General features: G+C 38.5%; 1 protein-coding gene across 1 annotated transcript; it reads left to right on the top strand.

Annotated features, from left to right (window-relative positions):
- The first annotated feature begins 193 nt into the window (after window positions 1-193).
- On the top strand, window positions 194-23120 carry impact (impact RWD domain protein). Its single transcript, XM_059340462.1, has 11 exons — window positions 194-343; window positions 2554-2682; window positions 2770-2822; window positions 2951-3013; window positions 3171-3256; window positions 10774-10896; window positions 11000-11094; window positions 14046-14119; window positions 14503-14593; window positions 19889-20023; window positions 22248-23120. The coding sequence occupies exons 1-11, from the start codon at window positions 296-298 to the stop codon at window positions 22305-22307; spliced, it is 957 nt and encodes a 318-aa protein (XP_059196445.1). The 5' UTR covers window positions 194-295; the 3' UTR covers window positions 22308-23120.
- Window positions 23121-24279: the final 1159 nt, after the last annotated feature.

The following is a 24279-nucleotide window of genomic DNA, read 5'->3' as shown; positions in this document are numbered from 1 at the left end:
AAAACAATATTTCAATGGCATACAGGGTGCATGTTATTTATCAAACTACGAGCGATTAACAGTGGTTGATTAATAAAGCAATTGTTTTGCTCGTTGCGCTTTGTCTGTTGTCGTAAAGCTTTATACTTTGTTGAGTGAAGACACCGGAAGTCAAACCAAACGCTCCCAATCAGCTTTTGCCCTGGAAGCTGTTTACACACATGCATGCTGGATCTCAACATGGACTTTATGTGCCTTTAACTGTATGCAATCTGTTTTTTGAGCGACTTATTTTAAATAGCAGACACTAAATCTAATGGCCGACATCATAAATCCGGGAAATGAAGGAGATCTTCAGGCTCAAGTAAGATATCTTTGCGTTAAAAAACCGCTCTGATGAAGTTAAGACAACTTGGCAAGTTGCGTTCAATGACTGTATTTGTTGTAGTATTTTGGTGTGGCCTGCAGAGAGCGTATAGAAGCCCAATAGTAATTTGCAGGTGAACCAGAGGTCCAACAGTTAAAATTAGTTTTAATATTGAGCTCAAATATCAAATCCCGGCAGCTCACACTTTTAAAATGAGCGACTCAAACTATAAAATAGAGAGGAACACACACACTGTTGCTCCCAAGGTGTCTGGCTTCATTAACACATCAGCATGAGATGTTTGAAGCTCAGCAGGTGCTGCACGGTTCACACAGGCTTCACATCAACACAGTCAGCCAAAACAGCATGAAATCAAACAAAAGATGGACACAAATTAACACCATTACAGGCATGCATAATTGAGTGTGCACTTTTATGTCTGACAACAGGGCTTATTGTTACCCAGTGTACCTTAATTGTAGTGCCACATATATTGCCTTTGCTTTTAGTCACAGAGCCAAGCACCTGATTTTCCAGCAAATTAATATCTGCTGATCTTTGAAAAACAGAAGGTTGTTTGTTGGTGCAAATGACCCCAAAACCTTCTTTATTATGCATCAGATAGAATCGTTTTAATCCTGGTGGTTTGAGGCCTTTGCAGATTCTGGAGGGGGGAAAAAATCAAAAGAGTTTGAAGTGTTTTATAAATTTATATCTAAAATTGACTAATTAACTCATTTAAAGGAGCAGTTTGTATAAATGCATGTGAAAGACCCTCAGTGTTTGGTTATTCTGTTCTGGGCTACTTTTTGTTCTGTTCCCCCCCCCCCATTTCTGCCAATATATGCCTCTAAGTTGTACTGCTCCTGGACAAAACAATATTCATCCTACACAACCACCTACAAGATGGCATTTTAAAAATGTGTTTACCTCTCAGTTTCTGTACAGATTTAAAGAAACAAGATATAACATGTGGATTAGTGAGCTGTGACCCTGCTAATTATCAGTTATTTTCAAAGTTTGGATAACTATTTTAAATTCACTTTTTGGAAAATTCCACAGGATAAGGGCATTATATGGACCAGGTATTTACAAAGAGCCTTCCCTTTCTGACAAATAGCTTTGTCTTGCATTAGAAAAGCATGCAATTAAAACAACCAAAGAGCTAAGAGAACAATGTCGAAGCATCAAAGAAGAAAACACTGAATTTGTCAAAAAGAAGTATACATATAATACAGATAGTTGATTAAAAGTTTAGAACAAAAAGCAAGAAATCTCACCTGTGATGCAATAATTACAGGAAATTATTTGCTGAAATTTCACCCAAATTGTTTTTTTTCCACAAACTTTCTGCAGTTGTGGCATTCAGTTTGGGTAATTGTTACTTGAATAGTTTAAAAGTACTGTTAGTGTTGCATTGAATATAATATGAAATTTAAAATATGTAACTTAGTTAGGGGCTGTCTGTCAGTTTGGGGATGGTAGAAAAGGAGTCCCTTAACCCTCCTGTTATGTTCGTTTATCAGGTACAGCAATAATGTTCATGGGTCAATTTGACCCAGGGCATGTTTAATTATCCAAGTGTCAGAAACCAAAAAATCCAAATAAACATTGTTTATAATTCATTAATAACTCTATTACTAACCATCTTAATCGATATTTAGTGCAATGGTGTTCTTTATCAAACGCAGATCCTGGTTCAATGAGGAGAATTTACTTGTTTTTCATTTTAAAAAATGCATGTTAAAACTTTTTTTTTATGTACACTGGAAAGACCTACCATATAAAATATACAATGTTTTTTACATGATGCTGATTTTTTTACAATTTTTATTTTACTTTTTTTTTTAATCTTTTGATGAAAAATACTTTTTAACTTTTTTTTTTTAACTTTGAAATGGGTCAATTTGACCCGCAACATAACAGGAGGGTTAAGGAAAATGGTTGGGATCCACTACTTTAAGTGACTGGGTTTTTCACATATTTATTCTTTCAGAGAATCAAAGTTAAGTTCTGTTATTAAACTGAGACTTTTAATATGTTGGTGCAGTTGGATTTTGATCACGCATTGAAAATATAACTTGTTTTGAAGCCTTCGGGACATCACTGGTCCATGTGCTGAAATTACTTTTTGGATGATTCATACTTCCTGTCAACAGACACATATGACTGATGTTTGTGCTTTGTTATTGTTTCTTCCCGTTCAGATTGAAGAGGTCGAGGCTCTTTCTTCCATCTACGGGGACGAGTGGTGTGTCGTAGATGAAGCATCCAGAATATTTTGCATCAAAATAACCAATGACTTGGAGGAGCCAAAACTGACAGCGTGTTTGCAGGTAGGGAAAAATAAGTGACATTTTAATCAAGACATTTGTTTGTAATCAAGTTTTTTTTATTATCACTGCATTTTGTTCATTGATCAGATAATCCTCCCACCTGATTATCCAAGCGCCGCCCCGCCCATCTACCAGATCAAGTGAGTCTATTTGCCTTTCAAATTTAATCTTGCGGAGATCGGCTGAATTGATAGAACATCAACATCCCACTCAAAAACCCACTCGGCGTTCCACTCAATAACCCTCTGTTTGCTCTCTGCTTTTGTAGTGCAGCGTGGTTGCGAGGCCCAGAGAGGACCAAATTGGCAAACAGCCTGGAAGACCTCTATGTGTGAGTGCTTCTTATGATTTCTGACTTCACAAGGAGGCACTTTAGGGTGATATTAGCCACAACAAAAGCTTTTCATGATTGTTTCCACAGTGCAGTTTTTACTGTTGTCTGTGTCTCTCTTAGAGAATCTCATGTGTATTTATTTCAATTTCATCAGGGAGCATGTGGGCGAGAGCATCCTCTACCTGTGGGTGGAGAAGATTCGAGAATTCCTTGTGGAGACATCCCAAAGCTCAGACACGGGTGAGTTGTGAAAAATGAAATTTATTGCCTGAGGGACACACCCCCTCAAGCAAATCGTAATGACTTGAAATTAAATTTAATGAACATTTGTCAGCCCAGTAGAGATATTTCAAAACGCAGCGGGAGCAGGAATTTTTATCGCCCTCCTAAGGCCAAAAAAAGCTTTCCATTCTCATATGACACAAATGCAGTTTGCAATGATAATTATTTTACCACTTAAAATTCACAGTGGTTTGGGAAACAAAACCAGGCTTCTCACTGCAGAGGTGGAAGAAGTTTAGGACCTCAAAGTTATTTGCACTCAGCACAAACATCAGAAAATAAAAGTTCTTATTTTGGCTGTTTACTAATTAACTTAAAATCATACAGTATATGGGCAGTCCATGGCCAAGAGGTAAGAAGGAATCAGGCTTGTAACTGGAGAATCGCCTCAAAAGCACCTCAAAATTGTACTTGAGTAAATGTACTTAGTTACATTCCACCACTGTCTCACTGGATGGAAAATACCTGTTATAGAAAAGATATTTGTTAACGTGTACTTGTAATACTTGGTAAGTAGATGAAGAAGCTACACTGTTTGTGGTGACATTGGTTACAGAACATTTGATGTGGTGCACATTTGAAAACTGGATCCAGGATCAAGTTCCAACAGCTTATTGAACACGAATGCAGTTTAAATAGTCAGAAGTTGGATAGATAAATGAGGGATGATTTTTTTCTATAAAAAGAAATATGAAAAGAAAAGATTACTGATCTGAATGATATCAAATAATTTATTATAATGATAATAATAAATCAGGTTACTCTTTTAACTTGCTTCATTAATGCAAACCCACATTGGGTTTTCATTTACTCAAACAACATAGGAATACATTCAGGAATCTAGTATAACAAAATAAAAAAAATACTTTCAAACAAAACGTGCCAATCGTGTCAATCAACCAGATTACGTTTTTTAAGGTAAAAAAAAAACATTACAAAATAACTCAAGAATAACTCACCTCCATCCTCTCCTTGATTTGGCTGGTGGTTTGAAGGGATGTCTGATGGGCCGACCCAGTGGTGGACTCACACTGTTTGAAGGGCAGGGGAGAAAAACTAAAAAGGGCACATTCTGCATAACATGGGGCCCCACCAACGCGCAAAAAGCTATAATGCATCATGTATGATGAAATAGTCCTCGTCCTTGATTACGATTAGCATTAAGTTAACGTGCTACCTCACGACCGTTGTGCTCTTCCAATGAACGGCGCCTGGCTCTACCCTCCGTTGGTCCAAGGCAATCCAGACTCTTTGCACTTCTTGTTCCCCGCTGGTGGAACACACTACCAGTTCCGACCAGAGCAGGGGCGTCCCTCTCTACCTTTAAAACCTCCTGAAGACCCAGCTCTTCAGAGAGCATCTTCTCTCCTAGCACCACACGATAATTCTATTCTCAAAGAATTGTCACTAGCACTTATTGCTGCACTAATAGCTCTTACTGCACTATACCTTGATTGTTTGCTTTTATTATTCCTGTAAGTCGCTTTGGATAAAAGCGTCTGCTAAATGACTAAATGTAAATGTAAATGTAAGTTGAAAGGAGTTCCAGATCAAAGTAGTTAATGATATGGTACTGACAATAAAAAAAATCAAAGCGAGCCATCTAGGGGGGTCTGGGGGCATGCCCCCCCGGGAGAAAATTTGTACATTTTAGTACAAGTAAAATGCATCAATCTTGTGCACTTTAAGAGCTAAATTAGAGCAAAACCCTCACATAACATTTTTCACAGTTGGGTGATACTGTATTATAGAATCTTTATTGATATCCTACTGTGACATTTTTGTAACCACTGCAAATAATTTTCTTCACTGGGATTCTTTTTCTCTCTATTGCAAGGGCACTTTATCGTGTTTTCTAACTTGGCATCGAATTGCGCTTTTCTACTACGGGTACAGGCGTACTATTAATCCGATTTTTGCTTCGTTATCTATTGCGTATTTTATTACCACTCGATGTAGCCATTCGTCATAGCGACACCACATGAAAACAACTCCTCTTTCACATTCCCCATTCGTCGGCAACCAAAGAGAGTCACCGTTGCGCCAGACGGGCACTAGGAGGGCACTCATGAAGGCACATTATCGAAGTTTCTTGCTCTTGATGGCATATCATAATTTATTTTATGAAGGGGCACCCTAGAGAGCTCCCAGTCACTTTTTGCACGTGTGAAGGGCAACCAATAAGGCACTTCCTCTCGTTTTCACCACTCCAGAGGGCACTTTAGCGTGCCCCCAGGTCGCGAGGGCATTAAAACTGACTTCCCAAGTTCAGTCTGCATATGGGGAACTGTGAGAGTAAACCAATTAATTAACCAATTCTTGTTAAGTATGGAGGTACTTTTCTGGTAATGGCCTTAAAGATAAATAGGTACCAATGTTTCTTTCGCCTGTTTGCCAGAGAGGGCCAGTCCACTTTATCATGTAAAATACAATGATGAGTGTTGTAGGCATCACCAGTAATAAATCTGCTTGCGTTTGGCATCCATGGACAGCTGTGGACTTGTACCAGTTGCGCAGCAACACTTTTTACCCAAAGGGTCAAAGGTCAACTTCACTGCGACATCATAATGTTCTGCAAAATCACTTTTCTGGCCTTTATTGAACACTATAACTCAAGAACAGAAGGGGAGATTGTGACCATATTTCTTTACAGAATTGGTGACACTTGTCTTAGGTTCTCACGTTGAAATGGTGGTGACTGTATACATTTTCTGTGTGTGAAGCATCCACGTTTTGCCAAAGATATACACTTAATACCTTTAATTGAATAATTCAAAGTCTTCACCACATATGCTGTATGAGTCTGTGTGTAAACTGCAACTTGATTTTTGTTTAGCTTATTAAATGCTATGACTTAGACCACCCTCCAAATTCTTATTTATACAGCTGCATGCACATCGCTTCACGAAATCTGAAGCTTGGCAGACCTGCCGTGTCTAGTACGGTTGCTAAGCTCTGACTGGACAGTATCTTTTCGATGTTTAGCTTTCCAACAAGCTAGATTACATCCACACACGTTAAAAGCTTGGCTCTGATAAATCCCACTGCTTATCAAAAGGTCAATTATTAGATCACTTTATAAACAAATTGCTGTATCACAGATCCAGATGAATGTACGTGCTGACCTGAAGCCTTGTCCAAATGCAACTTCCATCCAAGTTCTGCGAAGACACTCCTCCATTAGTACAACAACCATCTAATGTGGTCGAAAGCTGCGATAAGATGAGCCCAAAGGCCTGTAGGGGCGTTAAAAACCTCTTTTATGTCCGACTTTGAGTGACTGCATTGAATTAAGATCGATATCTACTTAATGCCTTTCGTTACCCTGGCAGAATCTTTTGAAGTGTAAAAAGATACCCAAATTAAAGATTTTCTACAAGTGTCACCGCACAGGGCGCCCATCTCGGTTATCTACAGCCAGGCCCAGCAGTATCCATTATGGAGGCAGGCTCTGCTGTCTTTTGAGCAACAAGCCTGAAAAATATTAACTCACCATTGTTGTGTGGTATAAATTGTCCTCTCTATGTGATTCATGTGATAATAAGTAGAACTGATCACAGCACTTAAGCTCAGAGGAGGAGGACTGACAGCTTATTCCCATTCAAATAATGGGGACATGGAGCAGAGGGGGAAAAAGAGAAGAGGGAGTGATAAGACAGAAGATGCACATTTTGCAGAAAAGGAAATGAAAAGGGAGAAAACATAACAGAGAACATGAAAAGTGAGGGGGAAAATGATGAAGTTTGGTTGAATGAGACCAGACAAAAAGCAAAAACATCAGAGAGATGACATGTTTGTTCACCTAAATATGAAGTCCCACTTTCTTTTAATGAATTTTGTGTGTGTGTGTGTGTGTGTGTGTGTGTGTGTGTGTGTGTGTGTGTGTCCGTAGAATAAACATTAGACATGATTCAGCCTCACATTGTCACAGAAAGCTTGTTAAATTTGTCACCAGTTCAACTCTGATCATGTTGTTTTTTTCCATTATGTTAGATTAAGCTGTTTTTTCCCTTTCTTGAAAAAGAATACCTACTTCTTACTCCTACTTGAAGTGCTTATCCATAGTCAGTGTATTACCTACAGCAGATGGTGTTGAAGTAGAAAGGAGTACCGGCTCAGAAGTGGCTAAATCAGTTTACGTTTACCCTATATTTAGAAAAATGTTGCTGCTTTAATAATAATAATAATAATAATAATAATACATTTGATTTATATGGCGCTTTTAAAACTACTCAAAGTTGGATGTGCAGATGTGTGTAGGGAGGGAGTTCCAGAGGGTTGGGGCAGCAGTTGAAAAGGCTCACCAACGGGGTGGCGCTTGGTCCTGGTGATGGGGGTCAGAAGGTTGGCATCGGAAGATCTGAGGTGGCAGGTGGGGGAGTGATGTTGGAGGAGATCTCTAAGGTATGGGGGAGTGAGGTTATTATGTGTTTTGTAGATGATGAGCAGGATCTTAAAATGGATTCGGTGCTAGACAGGGAGCCAGTGAAGGTGCTGAAAGATGAGTGTGATGTGTTCTCAGCTGGAGTGGGTGAGCATTCAGGCAGCTGAGATTTGGACATATTGTAGTTTTTTTAGGTTGGTGGAGGGGAGGCTGTAAAGAATGCTTTTGCAATAGTCCAGTCTGGATGTTATGAAGGCATGAACGAGTGTTTCAGCAGCGGAGGAGGAAGAGAGGGTAGGATGAAGCTGTGCAATATTGCGCAGGTGAAAGAAGGATGTTTTGGTAATGTTCTTGATGTGGGATTTGAAGGAGAGAGTTGGATCCAGGGTGATGCTGAGGTTTTGGACAGGGGGAGGGGGTGACTGTGTGTCCATCAATGTTGAGTGAGAAGTCCTGTGAAGAGGGAAGGTGGGATTTGGGGCCAATGATGATTTCTGATTTGTTGCAGTTGAGTTTGAGGAAGTTGCTGTTCATCCAGGTTTTTATGTCAGTGAGGCAATTAGTGATGGTGGGACAGAATGCAGGGGTGATGGTTTTCATGGAGAGGTAGAGTTGGGTATCATCAGCGTAGCAGCGAAATTGTAGTCCGTGACGGCGCATGATGTGACCGAGGATGAAAAAGGATGAACAAGAGGGGACCAAGCACCGAGCCTTGGGGGACACCATGTGTTGCTGGGATGAGATTGGATTTGATGGAGATGTAGTGAAATCTGTCCGAGAGGTAGGATTTGAACCATGAGAGTGCTGAGCCAGTGATGCCAATGCATGATTACAGGTGCCTGAGGATGGTGTCGAAAGCGGTGCTGTGGTCGAGGAGGAGGAGGATGTTGAGGGAGCCGGAGTCAGAGGGGAGTAGGAGGTCATTGGTGACTTTAAGTAGAGCGATTTCGGTACAGAAGCCAGACTGGAATGTTTCGTATAGTTGGAGTTAGAGTTGAGCTGACAGTCGTGTTTGAGGTTTTGCAGGGGGAACTGAATTAACCTCCTTGACAAGGAATCTGGTGGCTTTGAAGAGAGTTTAGATAACGCTTCAGTTCCTTTCACGTAAACTAAGCTGTCTGTTTATGTTTTACATAAAATTTAAAAAACATAAAGCCATTATCTATTAATTTATTTATTATAAAGCCACACTGTTTCATTGGGTGACATCATTCTTAATTTCCATGAACATGGGACCTGAAGTTTATTTTTCCGAGTCATTCCAATACAAGATCATACAGAGAACATCCTCCTGTCACTGATGAGCCAATCATTTATTTTTTTGCCCCTGATCCCGATCGAAGTCATCTTGTATTGAATATCCACTGATACCAAGTCCCGCTGCGATAGCTGTATTTCCTAGATAATACAGCTAAACTGTGCACACTTCAAGAACATTCAAGTGGTTTAAATCAATCCAATTTATGTTCTTGACACCTGAATAACTTTGCATAGCATTAAGAAAAAACTTCTTTCCATCGAAGCTGTTTATGAAAAGCTCTTTTTTTCCATAATAACAAAGTTTAACATAACAAAATCTCTCTTTAATGCTTTTAGCCAGGTTGCTGTCTCAAGGGAATTTAAAAGTACCTTTTAAAAGTGTCCTCCAGTGTTTGTTTGCAGCCTTTGCGTTACCTCAGTTAAGTTTTTTCCTCTGAGTGTTTATTTTCCTCCTCTGTACATCTTTCTTGTGTCGATTTCATTAATAAAGTGGCTTTTTGCTCTCAGGGCTTTTGTTGCACTTGCGTGGTGAGTAAGGTTGTTGTTGGCTTTCCAACGCTGTCTCTGAGGAGATGCTGGGCTCCGACCTGATGAAAACAGCATACACTATAAAGGCAAAAATGTAAAAGCTGATAAGAAGAGTGCACATTAGATAGAGCAAGTTTGAGAGGTGACAACGGCTGCACTTCAAGGTATCCTGAGTAAAAACACCTGTGTGACAGCTGATGCAAACCAGAGGATTAAGATTATGATTAAGATTTCCTTTATTAGTCCCACAACTGGGAAATTTCAAGAGCAAGGTGGATAGCATCCTATGCAAAGCTATGTTTGGCAAACACCAAACACTGCACATCACCAATGCGAATGATCACATTTTGCCCTACATTGCCCAGCTGTTGTATGAATTTATTTAGCCTTTCTTTTTTATTTGAATGTAATGATAAAGTCTTAGTCGTTTAGGTACCATAAAAGTACTTCAATTTTGTTCTTAAAAAGCTGTATGAACCCTGTTTTATGTTGGAGCCTGAGATATATTTAGAGCTGACTTTATCAACAGATGTGATATTGGTCTGCTACAAATTCATTGGTTTTAGTACACAGGGTAACGAATGCGAAAAACTACAATTACATTACATACTGTAGGAAAATGGATGACGTTTGTTTAGGGTCCACTCTAGTTTTGAGAGTGTAAATATAAAACATACAGTACATATGCATATGTAGAGTCTCTTTCCCCCCCTAACAACAGAGCATTACTTACAGCTGACCTTTTAATCTTTTTAATGTCCCCAAAATATTTTAAACTTAAACAATTTTTTATTATGAAGTTATTAGATAATTACCTTGATTAGTCTCAAAATCTGTCAGGCTATAATAATTAGTGTCATCCATTATGAATTGTTTGTCTCTGTATTATAGGTCATGAAACCATTTTAGTGTCAAAGTTAAGGTCATGAAATGGTAATTTGGTAATAAGTTGCTCAGTCGGGGTCGTTTTAATGACGAGCTTTGAAGACCTTTAGAAGCTTTCCTTAAGATTAGACACCACAGGTTAGAAGGGTTAACTTTTTAATTAATGGATACGCCCCCACTGGATTACTTTTTATTCTATATTTTAAAAATGATTACAATTTTGTGAACTGGTATGTTTAAACAAGCAAATGAATAATTTATATCACGATATATATCGTTATGAAGATATAAAATAACCAACATTGGGGAAAAAATCGGCCTTATTGCCCAGCCCTAGCCCAATGCATAACAAACAATGTTTTGGCCAGCAGTATCTAGCCTTGACAAGATATAATGTTTCTTATATGACCTACTCCAGTGGATCAACCAGAGAAGGTGAACATGACGGCTGAGGAGGAAATGGATGATGAAGACCTACCAGACTACACGACTCTCAAGCTGAACACAGAAAATGCACATCTGTTCATGGATCATGCAGACGGTACTGCTGGTTACAGTTTGATGAACTTTGTTGCATTGGATTCAACATTAAACACTGCTTATTATAAACTTGATCTTTCTGATGTGTAGCATTTGTCTTGCAGCTGAAGAGGTGCCTCCTATAAAACACGGAACTTCCATCACAGACCGACGCAGCACCTTCCAGCCTCACCTAGCACCTGTAGTGACTCCCAGACAGGTGTGAAACATGTTACTATTTTGATATAGAGAGCAAACGAAATTACATATTTTTTAAGGCCAACCCGGGAAGTAGCATCACCCTGGGGTCTTCACCTATGGGATATTTGCATTGGAATTTGGATCATTGCAGAAAATAAGTTCTGTTGCAAACATACGTTTCTGATGTGTACACGTTTTGTTCAGCAGGATAATCTTCACAAATGAACATCTCTTTCATTATGTTTGAAGCGTTAATGCAGCTGACGAAAGTTAATATCTAATGTTATGCTATAGCGAACTACACAATGGTCACATGAATTAAACATCAAGCTAACCACAAGCTAACCAGCGGTTTGACAAGCTAGCAAATTCATAGCCTAATAAATTGTTTACTAACCTAATCTACAATCTATAAAAGTTTGCAAGAGCACTGAAAAACATGTCTAGAGTCTGTGAGGTGGACTGGTGAGAGAGTTCCTGTCCGTGTCCGGCGTGATGACGTTTAATATCCCCGACAACCACTGTAGTCTCATTTAGCCACTTGTTAGCAACCACCTTTTCAAGGACATGTAAAAACATCAAAATTCACAAGTTGGGGAATGGTATTTACTAACAAATTTTAAGTCGTACAACAAAACTCTAATATCTCTTAAGCTTGTGTTAACCAAAGACCTTATTTCAGGCATCTAACCAAAAACCCATTCAAAATCCTCATTGAGTTTGAGAGGCCCCAGGGCGCTAAAATGCTAACCTACTTCATTTTTTAAAAACTCATTCCTATGGTGCCTATATCTAAACACTAATAAAAAAAAAGATTAAGAAATTAGATTTTTTTTTAACTTGAATATTAAGCAATTTATTTTTCTCAAACTATGAAGACAAACAGCAAACATCAGTTCATGACAGATTCAGTGGAAATTACTTCCTGAAGGTCTTTGAGAGGGGAGAAGATATAAATGTGCTCATTTATGCAGCAATTTGACAAAGTGCTGCTAATCTCACTCAGTGTCTCTCCTGTAGTACACGAGTTGTCTTAAAAGCTTCCACCTGCTGTGAAGTGCTATTTAGACAAAATATTTACAGATGCAGCCGTCCTCCAAAGCAGAAGCACTGAAAAGACTGAAACATTTGCATATTCCCATGAAATATTCTAACAGCGTTCTGTTTAACCAAGGCTGTTATTGAGAAAAACACTAAGATGTCTGCTTCCATGAGAGCAAATTGGAGTTTTACTTAATTTTGAGTTTTATTCATTTGGTAATGAACTGTGTGGAGCTCCAGAAAGTTAAATATTAAATATTTAGATAAGACATTGTGAAATAAAACATTTTTTAAAATGTGCATTCATGAAAAATTGTTAAATATTTAAGGAATTGTAAAAACTAACTGTAATTTTCATTTTGACTTAATGATATAAAATTTTGTGTCCAAAGTGGAAATTGCATATGCCCCCAATAGGGAGGACTGCAAAATTAAGCTTACCTGCAAGTCCTAAAAACCTTCAGTTTCTCAAATGGCCACTTAAAGCTGGCTTTAAAACATAGGCTGTATAAATAATGGACTGTGGAGGAGCGAGAGGGATGTAACAACACTGACTACACGCCTCCCTACACCGGCAACCTGACTGAGCGAAGCTGCTACTAATTCATGTTAGCATTACCTGGAGCATTAACCGGAAGGTTAATTTTGGCCAGCTAAAAACAAAAACAAAATGTACGTTACTTACCTAAGAAAAATGAACAGCGACTCCTTGGAGTGTCTATTAATCCAACCAAACACTGAACAAGACATTTTTAATGAACAAAATGTTTTTTTAAATCCTTAAGTTGTTAAGTCATTAAGTGAAAATACAGTGTGAAAGGGAAAAAGTTGTGAGACGAAACCGGTAAACGTCCTTTTTTAAAAATATATGTATAACTATATTGACACGTTGCCGTGGATACGCATTGCTTTTCTTCTCTCCTGATGACACCTCGCCTTGTTAGTGACCTGTCATTCAAAGGTAGCCACGGCCCAAATCATACGATTCCTTATCTTCTATTTTCTTATAAATGGGGCCATTATTTACACTATTAACATCAAATTGTCTTGAAGAAGATTTTTTACTAGCAACTGAGACCATAGTGTTGTCCTAAAAAATAATTTCTGAGGTAATAAATCAAGTGGGAAGTTTTCTCATTATGTATTGAAATGAATGGACCAAAAATGCTTTTGCAACCTTAGTCAGCACCCCCTGCTGGAATTTTCGGTAGAATGCAGCTTAAGGCACTTCCTGATTTGCCTCACTGCTCAGACCCGGAGGTTGCCACTTGCTCTAAAAGCAAGTCAATCCCCATATACCCCATTTCCAGCCAGGGCCAGGTCGGAGCTGGTGCCTAATTAATCCCTTTTCAACTGCCAAAAACACATCTCTTGTCCAGGAGAACTGGTTCCAGAGCCACACCAACTGTTTGTTGGCCTTGAACCACAAACAACTTACTCACTACATATGAGGAATACTTGTAATACGTGTATAACACTGCATTCATTTCACAGATGGTGTTCAAAAAGGTTCGGTGTGTTCTTCTGAGCATAAATCTTTAATTCTGAACATGTGTTGTTGTACTAAGTGATATATTGAATGCTTAATAGATTTGTACCCATTCAAATCTCAGTTTTATTTATAGGAAATGTGATTTTCCCTCATAAACAGTTGACTAATGCTGCTTTGTGCATTAGTCAGCGGCGCCAGACAGCGTGGTGACCCCAGAAGTCGTCATCCGCACTAACAGAGGATCACTTTCAAACTCCTTTCTGTTGCCATACATCCACTCAGGGTTTGAGCTTGAAAGCGATTTATTTTTAACAATGTGCCGAAGCAGATTGCAGGATAAAACCCTTGAGTCTGCAGTTTTCCTTTCCAATAGAGAGGATGTAAAAGGCATGCGAGAGTGATGTAATGCTCATTGTTCCACGTGTCATGTGTTGCAGGTTAAAATGGTCCTGGAGAAGCTGTATGAGAACAAGAAGATCGCTAGTGCCACTCATAATATTTATGCATACAGGTCAGTCACAGATATATGTACATCTGCCATTATGCTAATCACTGTTCTGTCTTCTTTAAAGGGCACATCACTGAATTAAAGGTCACAATAAGAAAATGAAGGCTTTCTGATAGTGTTGTCTATTATATGAATAGATGTGTGTGTATCTGTCTTTCTGTATGCGATTCTTTTTTAAGCTTGCCTGTGTGCAGTTTTTTTCCGCGTGGTCTAATGAGGTCGATGTCGAGGCGCTCATGCTCTGCCTGGGTGGTCATTACCGTTGACATTTAAGCACTTAAAAAACTTTCTGGTGAAGAGGCTGCCGGTGCTGCAGTGTCAGTCTCTGACCCAAATGTCTCAATGCTCTCCCACCTAACGCCAAGCTGTTGTTCTGTGTGTTGTAGGATTTACTGCGAGGACAAGCACAGCTTCCTGCAGGACTGCGAAGATGATGGCGAGACAGCCGCGGGGGGGAGATTACTCCATTTACTGCAGGTTATCATTTCATTAAGAAAATACTGACCTTGCCCAAACAGATCACCCTTTCTGCATACAAAACATGTTGCATTATCATAAAGGGAAAAATAGAACTGATGAATGAATCAGTACAGCACATATTTAACCCAGAAGTATGTGTCACATTTTATGGCTACATTTACCTTTCTTTTGGTGTCTAGATGCTTAATTGGCGTCTGTTCGAAGCCGCCTGGTTAATTTTCACAGTCTGCATAATTTGGCGCCTGTTGTTGGTTTTAAACTAGGACTATTATGTAAGGAGCTTTCCACGAAATCCCTTGTTTTCTGTGGTGGTTAAGTAACTCATCTGTCATAAGCTTTTCAAGACACAAACCTCACAAAAAACACACAGTATATGTGTGCTGTTTAAGCAATATCACACTTGAGGTTGTGCTGTTGTAATGCGTATCAGAGCCGTGATGATATATATCTATATCCATATCCATATCAGGTATGGAATTAATCAGCAGATACTCCATTTTAAAATAGTTTTTTTTTAAATTCCAATTGTTTACTCAGTAGGATGACAGCAAATCTGGGTAAATGACAATGAACAAGACTAGAGCTGTGTCTCAAATCCAGAAAACAAAACAAATAACTATTAAATTGGTGGCATAACATTTTGCTGCCTCTTTAAATTCATATGATAGTGACATTTTTTAAAGCTGAAGTTTAATTAACGTTCAGTGGTGCAAGAATTTGTTGTGCATGTACTGTATTATTCCCTGCTGGTGGTGTAGTGCAGGGGTAGGCAATCTTTACTAACTAAAGAGCCATTGTTGGCCAAAGAAAGATAAAAATATCGTAATGGAGGCGCAAACCTTATTTTGAGCCTTCCAATGAAGATGAAACCTACTGAGCCTATTGAGTTTAAATTACCCTACCAGCAATACTAATAGGTCATAATGAGCATTTATTAGTATGAGTTTGTCAGAATGAAGCCAGGACCCAAGTGCAAATAAGAGGAGGGAAACCAAAGAAATATCTCAGGAGATTTGGAATCAAAGGGAAACTCAAAACTAAAAATCTTTACCATGCCATGTTGGTATCAGTTTTTTCAGCGCAACCTCACATATGTGTCCTGATAATTAATTTTATCTAACTTTGACTTACTTGATCAAAATTTTGAACCCAAAAGAAACAAAGGAAAATGTAAAATCTGATCGTGAAAATTATATTTCAAAACAGAATTTTAAATGATGCAAATATGAATACAGGTTGCAAATATTACACATAACAGGTAATATGAGGATAATTTCTAGTTCTATATTTTTATACTAAATATATTTGAAAATATCTCCGGTTTTACTTGGCCAAATATAATTTTTAAAAAAATCTGGTATGTTGTTTCAAGCCAGAACTTTAGGGAGAAGCTGATGGCAAGGCTAAATGTTGCTTCATTTTTATGTCGTCACATCATGGAGAAGTAATGTGCAGGTGCTTTCATGGACTCCAGAGGGTTAACCTATGGTGCACATTTTAGATGACTAAAATGTAAAAAAGAACATAAAATGTAGTGTCATATATAAGCAACACATTTTTATAATTGAAGAAAATAAATTGCTTTGGGCCTACATCAGAAAGAAATTTCATTTTGTATATTTTTTGGGCTGCAGCCACAGGGAGCCTCTGCAGATGGCCTGAGGAGCCACAATTGTGAATTGTTTTTGATCCATTAAAAGTTATTTTTTATTTTATTTTTTTATAACTTTTCTCAAGCAGAGAAAAGTGATTTAAAAATCTGTGGTGTTACCACAATTTAAAGTTTCAGGAGAAACACTGCTGTGGATAATCAGTGGGCCCCATAACACTGAAGTAAGCCAGAAAACTTTTTTTGGCGAATGTTCCAGGCGAGAACTTAACTTGCAGTTGAGTCCTACCCATTTTCATGGATACAGGTGTACTCACCCATCCTACTTTCTAATAGAATGGATCCAAGTGTTAAACATTATGAAACACAAACAGTGAAACACAGCAAATCCTCACATTTAAAAAAAACAGGATTTATAAAATGTGTGAAAAATGTCTAAGAATGACTTTTTTTGTTGCCAGTTGATTTTCTACTTGACTAATTGTTCCAGCCCAATGAGACAGTGTGAAAAAGTTTTCTTTCATCATCACGAAAATACCACCAGAAATCACAGCAGTGTGCTTTAGAGTCACATGCTTCATAACATTTAATGTCACCTAAATATAAATATAAAATAAATTATAATTTACTAATTCCATTGTCATACAGCACCATCATGATCTCTTATGAAGCATGAATCATGGTGTGAAAATGGTGTCATTGCCGAGCCAAACATTAATTTGGCTAAATGTGCTTTTTGAGAAAAATATATATCTACTCTTTGACATGAACTCACGAGCGTAACTCACACCACTTATATTTATATAATGTGTAAATTTCCACTCTGTCCCTCTCCAGAGTGTCATAGTAATTTCCCACAAGTATTAATCTTTCCACTTATCAGAGCCACTTGTTATTGGCTTTCAGATGGCACTATGATTCACACACTCACCCACATCACACTGAAATGTGCAATTGTCCACCCACTTTTTCTCCCCCCGTAATATTGAATGAAAGCCAGTGAAAGGTTTGTGACAAACAATAAAGTTTCCTGTAATCAGCGTTGACTTGAAGTAGTTCTGTCACATTCATTACCAGTAGGTGCTGAGTCATGTCAGAGCTCCTCCAGATGAGAGCCATGACTCTTGTCAAAGTTCATATTCATTTATGAGATGACAGCATTTGTCTATGCCAGTGTGACCCTGTTAGAGAGATAAATCAGTGGGAAACAGTGCATTAGATTCTTGGTGAAACTGTGCACAGAATTCAGATGAATCAAGCTGTCTTTGACTAATTAAGTGTTCCCTCCCAAAACAGACAGCTGCTTAAAAAACACATCAGTCTGCACAGACAGCCTTGGCTCCAATTTTCTCAGATTACCAATTGAAAAAAACAACAACTTATGTTGAAACACTGTAAGCACTTACTCTCTTTTAAATGTCTGGAGACTTGTCAAGCAGTATGCATCTTTCTTAAAAACCTGTTCCCATGATAGCTGTTGAACAAAGTGGAACATTTAGCAACTAAAGCTGTGTGTGGCATTAAATATATGTTGTATATCGTTAAAAACTAATAGATTTTTCACTGGCTCAAAATTGTTTAACCAATTTGAATTAACTTGCTCTCTTCACTGTCTTAACTGTATATCAAATATTACTTGGAACTAAAATGGCATTGTTAACACTAAATATGAGACTTTAGCAGACACCCAGTTTTATATTTCAAATATGCATCGCTCTTCTGGCGGTTTCTTTTTTTGTCGGTCAAACATTTGATTGTATAGCCAGTTATAGTTGACTAATGTAGGTTACATTACCTTCGCAACGAGCCACGACAAAGCTATAAGGAAAGTGAATGTTGGCCAGAAACGCGTCCAAATAAATGCTAACTTTGATCTATTTGACCTCTTTTAACACGTTAGCAAAGTCGACTTCATGAATTGCGATATCTGTTGTGTTTACTGCTTGTTGTGCTGCCCCCAGGTGGCCAAAGAAATCTGCTATTACAGATTTAAATTACTATTTTTTTAATCAATTTATGGCCATTTGTACATTTGTGAAGCTATACATTTCCTTTGACATTTCCTTTTCTTAAACCATGTAGTCATAAAAGCAGATTAAAAGACGTACTATCAGGTCACTTCCTGCAGCTGACTGACCTACTGTAACTGGAGTGATAGCATCATCCGCTCTCTTCCTGCTCATCCTTCTAAGCAACACACTGATTAATCTTCTACTTGTCACACACTCAGCGTACTGAGTAATTTACATGAAGAGCTTTCTCCTTAATCTATTCTTCTGTAATCTCATTCCTCTCCACAAGCCTTTCTTTTCGTTTCCTCATTTAGATTCTTGCTTTCTGCCTCTGAATGTGGAAGTGTGAGGTGATGAATAAAAAAAAAAGATCTGATTAATAGTGTCGGCAGCCAGATGGGGATAAGTCCCCTCAAATGACACATTGCACTTTCCTTCTGCGTTGCTGTGCAGAGCCAAATTCTGGTCTTTATATAAAAGGGATAGTCTAACATTTTGGGGAACTTACTTATTGGCTTTTTATTAGAAGTCTGATGACAAGTTTAATGTCAGGTGTACAGGAGACATGCAGCCAGTGGCAGCCATTGTTATTAGTACTCTTCCCATTACAAAGTGTTTGTTAGGGGGACTAACTTCTGTATAAACCAACTTGACCAAAGTCGCATTCTCAGTGGGATGAGGTTTTGCGGGATGAAGATCAAAGCATGTCGGTATAAGCTAGCTAGTTAGCTAATTCCACCATGCGTGGAACACTGGTTACATGAAATGAGCCAAACAACCAGCGGCAGCAACCATTGCTCCGCTTCAATCACTCCCCACCACTGGGAGACAACAGTGACAGGTGTATAGCAGATGGCAGCTCCCAACACAGATAAGCTAGCTAAAAAGTTAGCCGTCCATCTCCAGAGCTAATGACACACTTTACAGCACCACTGACATGTCACCATATCAACTAACAACAAATACCATTTTATACTGAACCAGTGAAGTAACCACAGCAAACTGGTCAATGTGCATTCTAATTTTATTTTGTCTCTGTGAATGCAGGACATGTCATAAGCTTAGCCCAAGGAAGTTAGGAAAAATGGCTAGAAATCCTTATTTGATCCATTGTTAATATAAAAACATTGATTAGAGCAGCTTTAATTACAGTTTGCTTTTGTTTCAATGCTCCCCTTTTAAACAGGTCATTTATTGCTTTATGGATTATAATTTTACATTGTTTGAGTTTATATTTATGGTTATTTGGTGGGTATTTATATCTTTTATGAACAGTGATGGATGATTACGATGGGAGTGCTGTAATCGCTAGGATTTTATGGATGATAAAATGAACCTTGAAACTTTCAGTCTTTGTGCTAATCTTAGCTCAACTCTATGAAGCTACACATGACATATAAAGATGAAAGTGAAATTAATTTCCTCATCTAATTCTGTGGAGGACAGCCAAATAGGGAAATATCCCCTCATTGTTGAGTCAGATTCAGACTGACAGCTGATGGCCTGAGCCAGATACACTTAATGGAGATTCCTCCACCGTTTCTCATCTGGTGTGAAATTTCTGGCTGCCAGGGAAGGGTGTTGTGTCACAATTTATTGTATTCGTCTCTTGCCAGCTTTCTCAAATTCACACCCATTTCACATTTACCATGTGTTTATCTCTTGCCACAGATTCTAGACGTGCGTAATGTCATGGTGGTCGTGTCTCGGTGGTACGGAGGCATTTTGTTGGGTCCTGACCGCTTCAAACACATCAACAACTGTGCTAGAAACATCTTGGTAGAGGAAGGATACACCGCCTCCACGGTGAGACACTCCCTGGGTCACTTACATATTGCTCTGTCATTTTCCACTGACATATCATCGGTCAAATTTGACTGTTCTGTCAGATTTCAGATGCTGGGGAACAGCTGGTATCTTGTAGTTTAATTGACCTTTACCCTGATGTCCATCCAACTATCTGAAATCAAATGCATTCTTATTTTTGCTTTTTTGACAACTAGTATGAGTATGAAGGTCTGACAACAGTAATAGTAGTGTCCGTCTGGCTTATGTTTCCACAGTAACTCCTCAGTAGCTGTCACATTAGTGATATTGGTTCATTTTATTTGAAGTGTCTGTTCTGGACATCAAACACTCTCTGTTGGCTTTCACCAGTCTGAAGTTAGGTCCAGTCTGCTTTGAAGTCGTTTTTGTGTTCTGCAAAGTTATTCCATTGATAACATGATTGACCTTTGAGCCACTGCCACAGATAGATTAAAGGTACTGCAAACCTACTCTTAGAAAAAACATCTTACTTCAAAACCCTGTCAACTCACTGTAAAATCAGAACTTGATTACCATCCCATCCTGACAGCCAAGGCTCAGTTACCCTGTGGACATTAAGCCTGGACTGTGTGACAACAAATTAGAGGCCACTGCTGGTGAGCGCAGGGACTCTAAAACTGTGCAGAGTGGCTTGTTTCCAGCTCATGAAGTTTGAAATTTATTCTAAAAAAAATTGCTTCAGCTCAGTTGCCTGGAGCTTGGCTAAAGCTTTTTGACTGACAGATCAAAGAAAGCAGCGCAATCATTGAGACCTGATAAATATCTCCAGTAGATATGATTAATAACAGCATGGATTTTCAGAACCTTGAAAATAGCAGACTGAATCTCCAAAAAGCTCCTAAGCGGATTAAAAACTTTAAGGACACATCAATGTCATGATTAACGGACAGGTCAAGTTTTTATATCATTCTGTATCTTCCCAGTAAAAAGTAAAAAGTCTACAGCTGTATATCCACAATTAAAAACTAGTACTCTACTAATTTATGGAGCCATGCAATTCCCTGCATTTTCCACAACATAAATCTTCAATTTCTGAGTGAGCTAAGAAAATGGCTAAATAAGAACGGCGGATATAGCAATTAATGGTCGCCCTTTTAACCAATGTTAATCCTAAAGTTGTTGACATTTGACTATAATTGCCATCCAAAAACTTACACTGCTGGTTTGGCAAACCAATATCTTGACTGGGAATAAAGTTGCCAAGACTCTTGGCAAGAAGAAGCATGGACAGGAAAACAAAATAGGGCCCAGAATTGAGGTACCCTTGAGGTACACCACATTATTCTGTGAAGAGTTGTTGTTGATAGAAATCCAGAACTTTCTTTTGTCCAAGGAAGAAACAAAACACTTCAAGTCAGCTCCTGAAATTCTGTCCCAGTGCCTCGTCCTGTCATTTGTATTTTTGAGGTAAAGTGTAAATTGGAAACAGGACCATAATTCTGGAGAAGAGAGAGTCAGAACACTCTGGCTGAATGCTAAATTATATAAAATCTCAGTATACTTGGATTTAGAAGAAAAAAGTAAACAAGACCTGAACCACCAGTTTTACACCTCAGTACATCACAAGATGAAAAGTAGCTGCCAGTTAATTTGCAGCATGTGAGATGCTTCTTAAATAGTCACATTGCAACTTCCTGTTGGCTCCAATGGACGGGAAACTCCATCCTCTAGTGGAGGAAGTTTTTTTGAGTAGTAATTGGTACAAGTTATGGTGAGTGACTGGTTTACTGCTTCATTGCAAACCACCTGAGATATGAGGGCCCAATATGCATATTAAAATGTTCCACATTTTCCACTCTGCTGTATGAAACAGAATTATCATTTATGTTTGCTGTTTGTCCAGACAGGCTGTTCAAGTGTGGGAGGTCTACATGTTGGCAGCCTGGATTGTCACTGTGATAATGAGTGGAGGATGTTTGATAAGAGTACTCAAGAATGCAATGTTTGGTTAGATGCAATTATTGAATTGAATACATTAAAACTGTAGGGTGCATGCCAATCAGAACATTGTAATTTCCACGTTCCAGTAAGGTAGGGAAGCACAGTAGGAGTTCGGGTAAAAGTGTCTGTCATAAATTGTGTCGTGAGCTTTAAAACAGCACTCAAGTATTAAACATGGAAAAAGCTGTGGCACCGCTAAGTGGAGTGCTAATGTAATATAATTATTAGTCTGTTCCTCTAACGTTTTCCTCTTGTTTCACAGGATGAGGCCATGAAATCTGGAGCAAAGACCAAAAAGCCAAAAAGCAAGAAGACAAAATGAATTAAGGAAGAAAAAAAGACTTATTTAAACACTTTTTCACAGTGTTCAAAAAGGCTGTTTTAAGCTGATTCAGATGTGTTTTAATATAGATGGATAATTAAGATAAATGATCGCCGCTTCCTAAAAGTGAAGCCAAAACATCTACATCACTGTGGTGGCTGACTGAAGAATACTGGAGGTTATAAATCCCATCCTCTTCATGTTAGCAGATGGGCCAAACAAAAGATAAATCGAAGTACACATTGAAGAAATCTTTCCTAAAATTGATATCCATCATTTTAGTTCTTATCAAACTGATTCATTTTTCTATTAACTTTAGTTTTATTTAGTTATTCCGGGCGACAGAAGGGGGTGTAACGTCATGATTGACAGCTGTGATTGGTTGGACAGATGGGTGTGTGGATTGGATCCTAAACTCTGGCTCCAAATGTGCAAGATGGCAGCACCCATATCAGGGATACTTTGGCTTCATTTTAGTACAGTGGGAGGAAACAGAGCTGCGTTTTCCATACACAGTCTATGGCCTTAAGAAAGACAAAAGGATGTATTGTGATTATGAGTAATTTATTCAAAATTCTGACAGTAATAAAATATCTTTAAGCAAATTTTGAATTGTTATTCCGGGTGATTGCTTAAACTCTGGGCTGTATGTTGCACCATTTTGTCTTAGAAACCTTGAAATAAAATGTTTACAGTACAAGACATCTTGTTCATAGTTCAACACTAGGATTGTGGATCCACTTTATTAGAAAACCACATAATCATTACATGCTTAAATGAAGGGTTTTGTTCAGGAGAAGACGTATTTTATCAGTCATTATAAATGGTGATGCTGCATTCTGTCTGGATGTAAACGTGTGAACGCTTGTCCTTGTAAGTGTTAATTCAGCGCTCAGCCAGATAAACACTTGAATGAAATTCATACACAATTCATTCAGCGTTTACTGAGAAATATGATCCGACATCACTGCTCAACAAAATTAAGTTCACTGAGTTTCAGTGACACACTCGCTCACCCAGTTCACATGTCCGTTTTCCCCATTGCACTTCACATCCAGTTGAAGCCTGCTAAATATTCAACTTTTCACAGTGGGATTATTCCTCATCCCTCCATTTCGGTGTCACTTGATCCTGGAAAGACACGGTGTGCATATAAACCACTCCAGGGTTGGCTTTAGGCAGCAGAGGACTGCTTTCTAAAAATATCCAGGGCTCATCTGCACACTTGGCAGTTTGGCTGTCACGGCACAACCCAACTATTGTGACTTTCATCTGTGTTCAGCTATCTCAAGAGAATAAAACCGATCCCTTGATCCAATGAGGACATTTTTATTTGAATGAGAACACAAGTGACATACAACAGGCAGAGTTTCCTGAAATTTCCTCCGCCGTCTGTGTACAAAGCTGCCTGCTCGTTTCAGCCATTGAGAATAATTACAGCTAATTCACTTAACAGAGTTGTTTCTTCCTGACAAGCTGTCATCACGCTGAACCCATCATCTCAGCCCTTAATTATATTTTTTAGAGGCTTGTGAAGAACTCATGGAGATAAATTCATACTCTCGGCTCAGGAGAATAATTAGACTTCTCAGGCAATTTAAATTTCTATCCATACAGGAGAATATGGGAGCGCTTTGGTGTAGTCTGGCTTAAGTAAGATGATTCCTTCAAAGCATCCAATTATGGATATCTAAAGTGTTAAATATACACTGATTATACATTAAAGGGACAGTTCACCCCAAAAATCAATTATAGTCAAGTCAATTTTATTTATATAGCCCAAAATCACAAATCTCAGATTTGCCTCAAAGGGCTTTCAGACTGTACATGGTACGACACCCTCTGTCCTTAGACCCTCACATCAGCCAGGGAAAAACTCCTAAAAAAAACCTTTTATCAGGGGAAAAAGAAGAAGAAACCTCAAGGAGAGACAGAGGAGGGATCCATCTCCCAGGACGGACAGACGTGCCAT

The sequence above is a fragment of the Centropristis striata genome, chromosome 9 (genome assembly GCF_030273125.1).
Source record: "Centropristis striata isolate RG_2023a ecotype Rhode Island chromosome 9, C.striata_1.0, whole genome shotgun sequence".
NCBI classification, from domain to species: domain Eukaryota; kingdom Metazoa; phylum Chordata; class Actinopteri; order Perciformes; family Serranidae; genus Centropristis; species Centropristis striata.
The sequence above is the reverse complement of the archived record's forward strand: the minus strand, read 5'-3'. Positions and strand labels throughout refer to the sequence as shown.

Bases quoted from the DNA above. Each gene is read 5' to 3' on its own strand.
- impact (XM_059340462.1), top strand. From the start codon at position 296: ATGGCCGACATCATAAATCCGGGAAATGAAGGAGATCTTCAGGCTCAA. The intron at 344-2,553 runs GTAAGATATCTT...CTTCCCGTTCAG, and splicing joins AAGGAGATCTTCAGGCTCAA to ATTGAAGAGGTCGAGGCTCT. The intron at 14,120-14,502 runs GTCAGTCACAGA...TGTGTGTTGTAG, and splicing joins CATAATATTTATGCATACAG to GATTTACTGCGAGGACAAGC.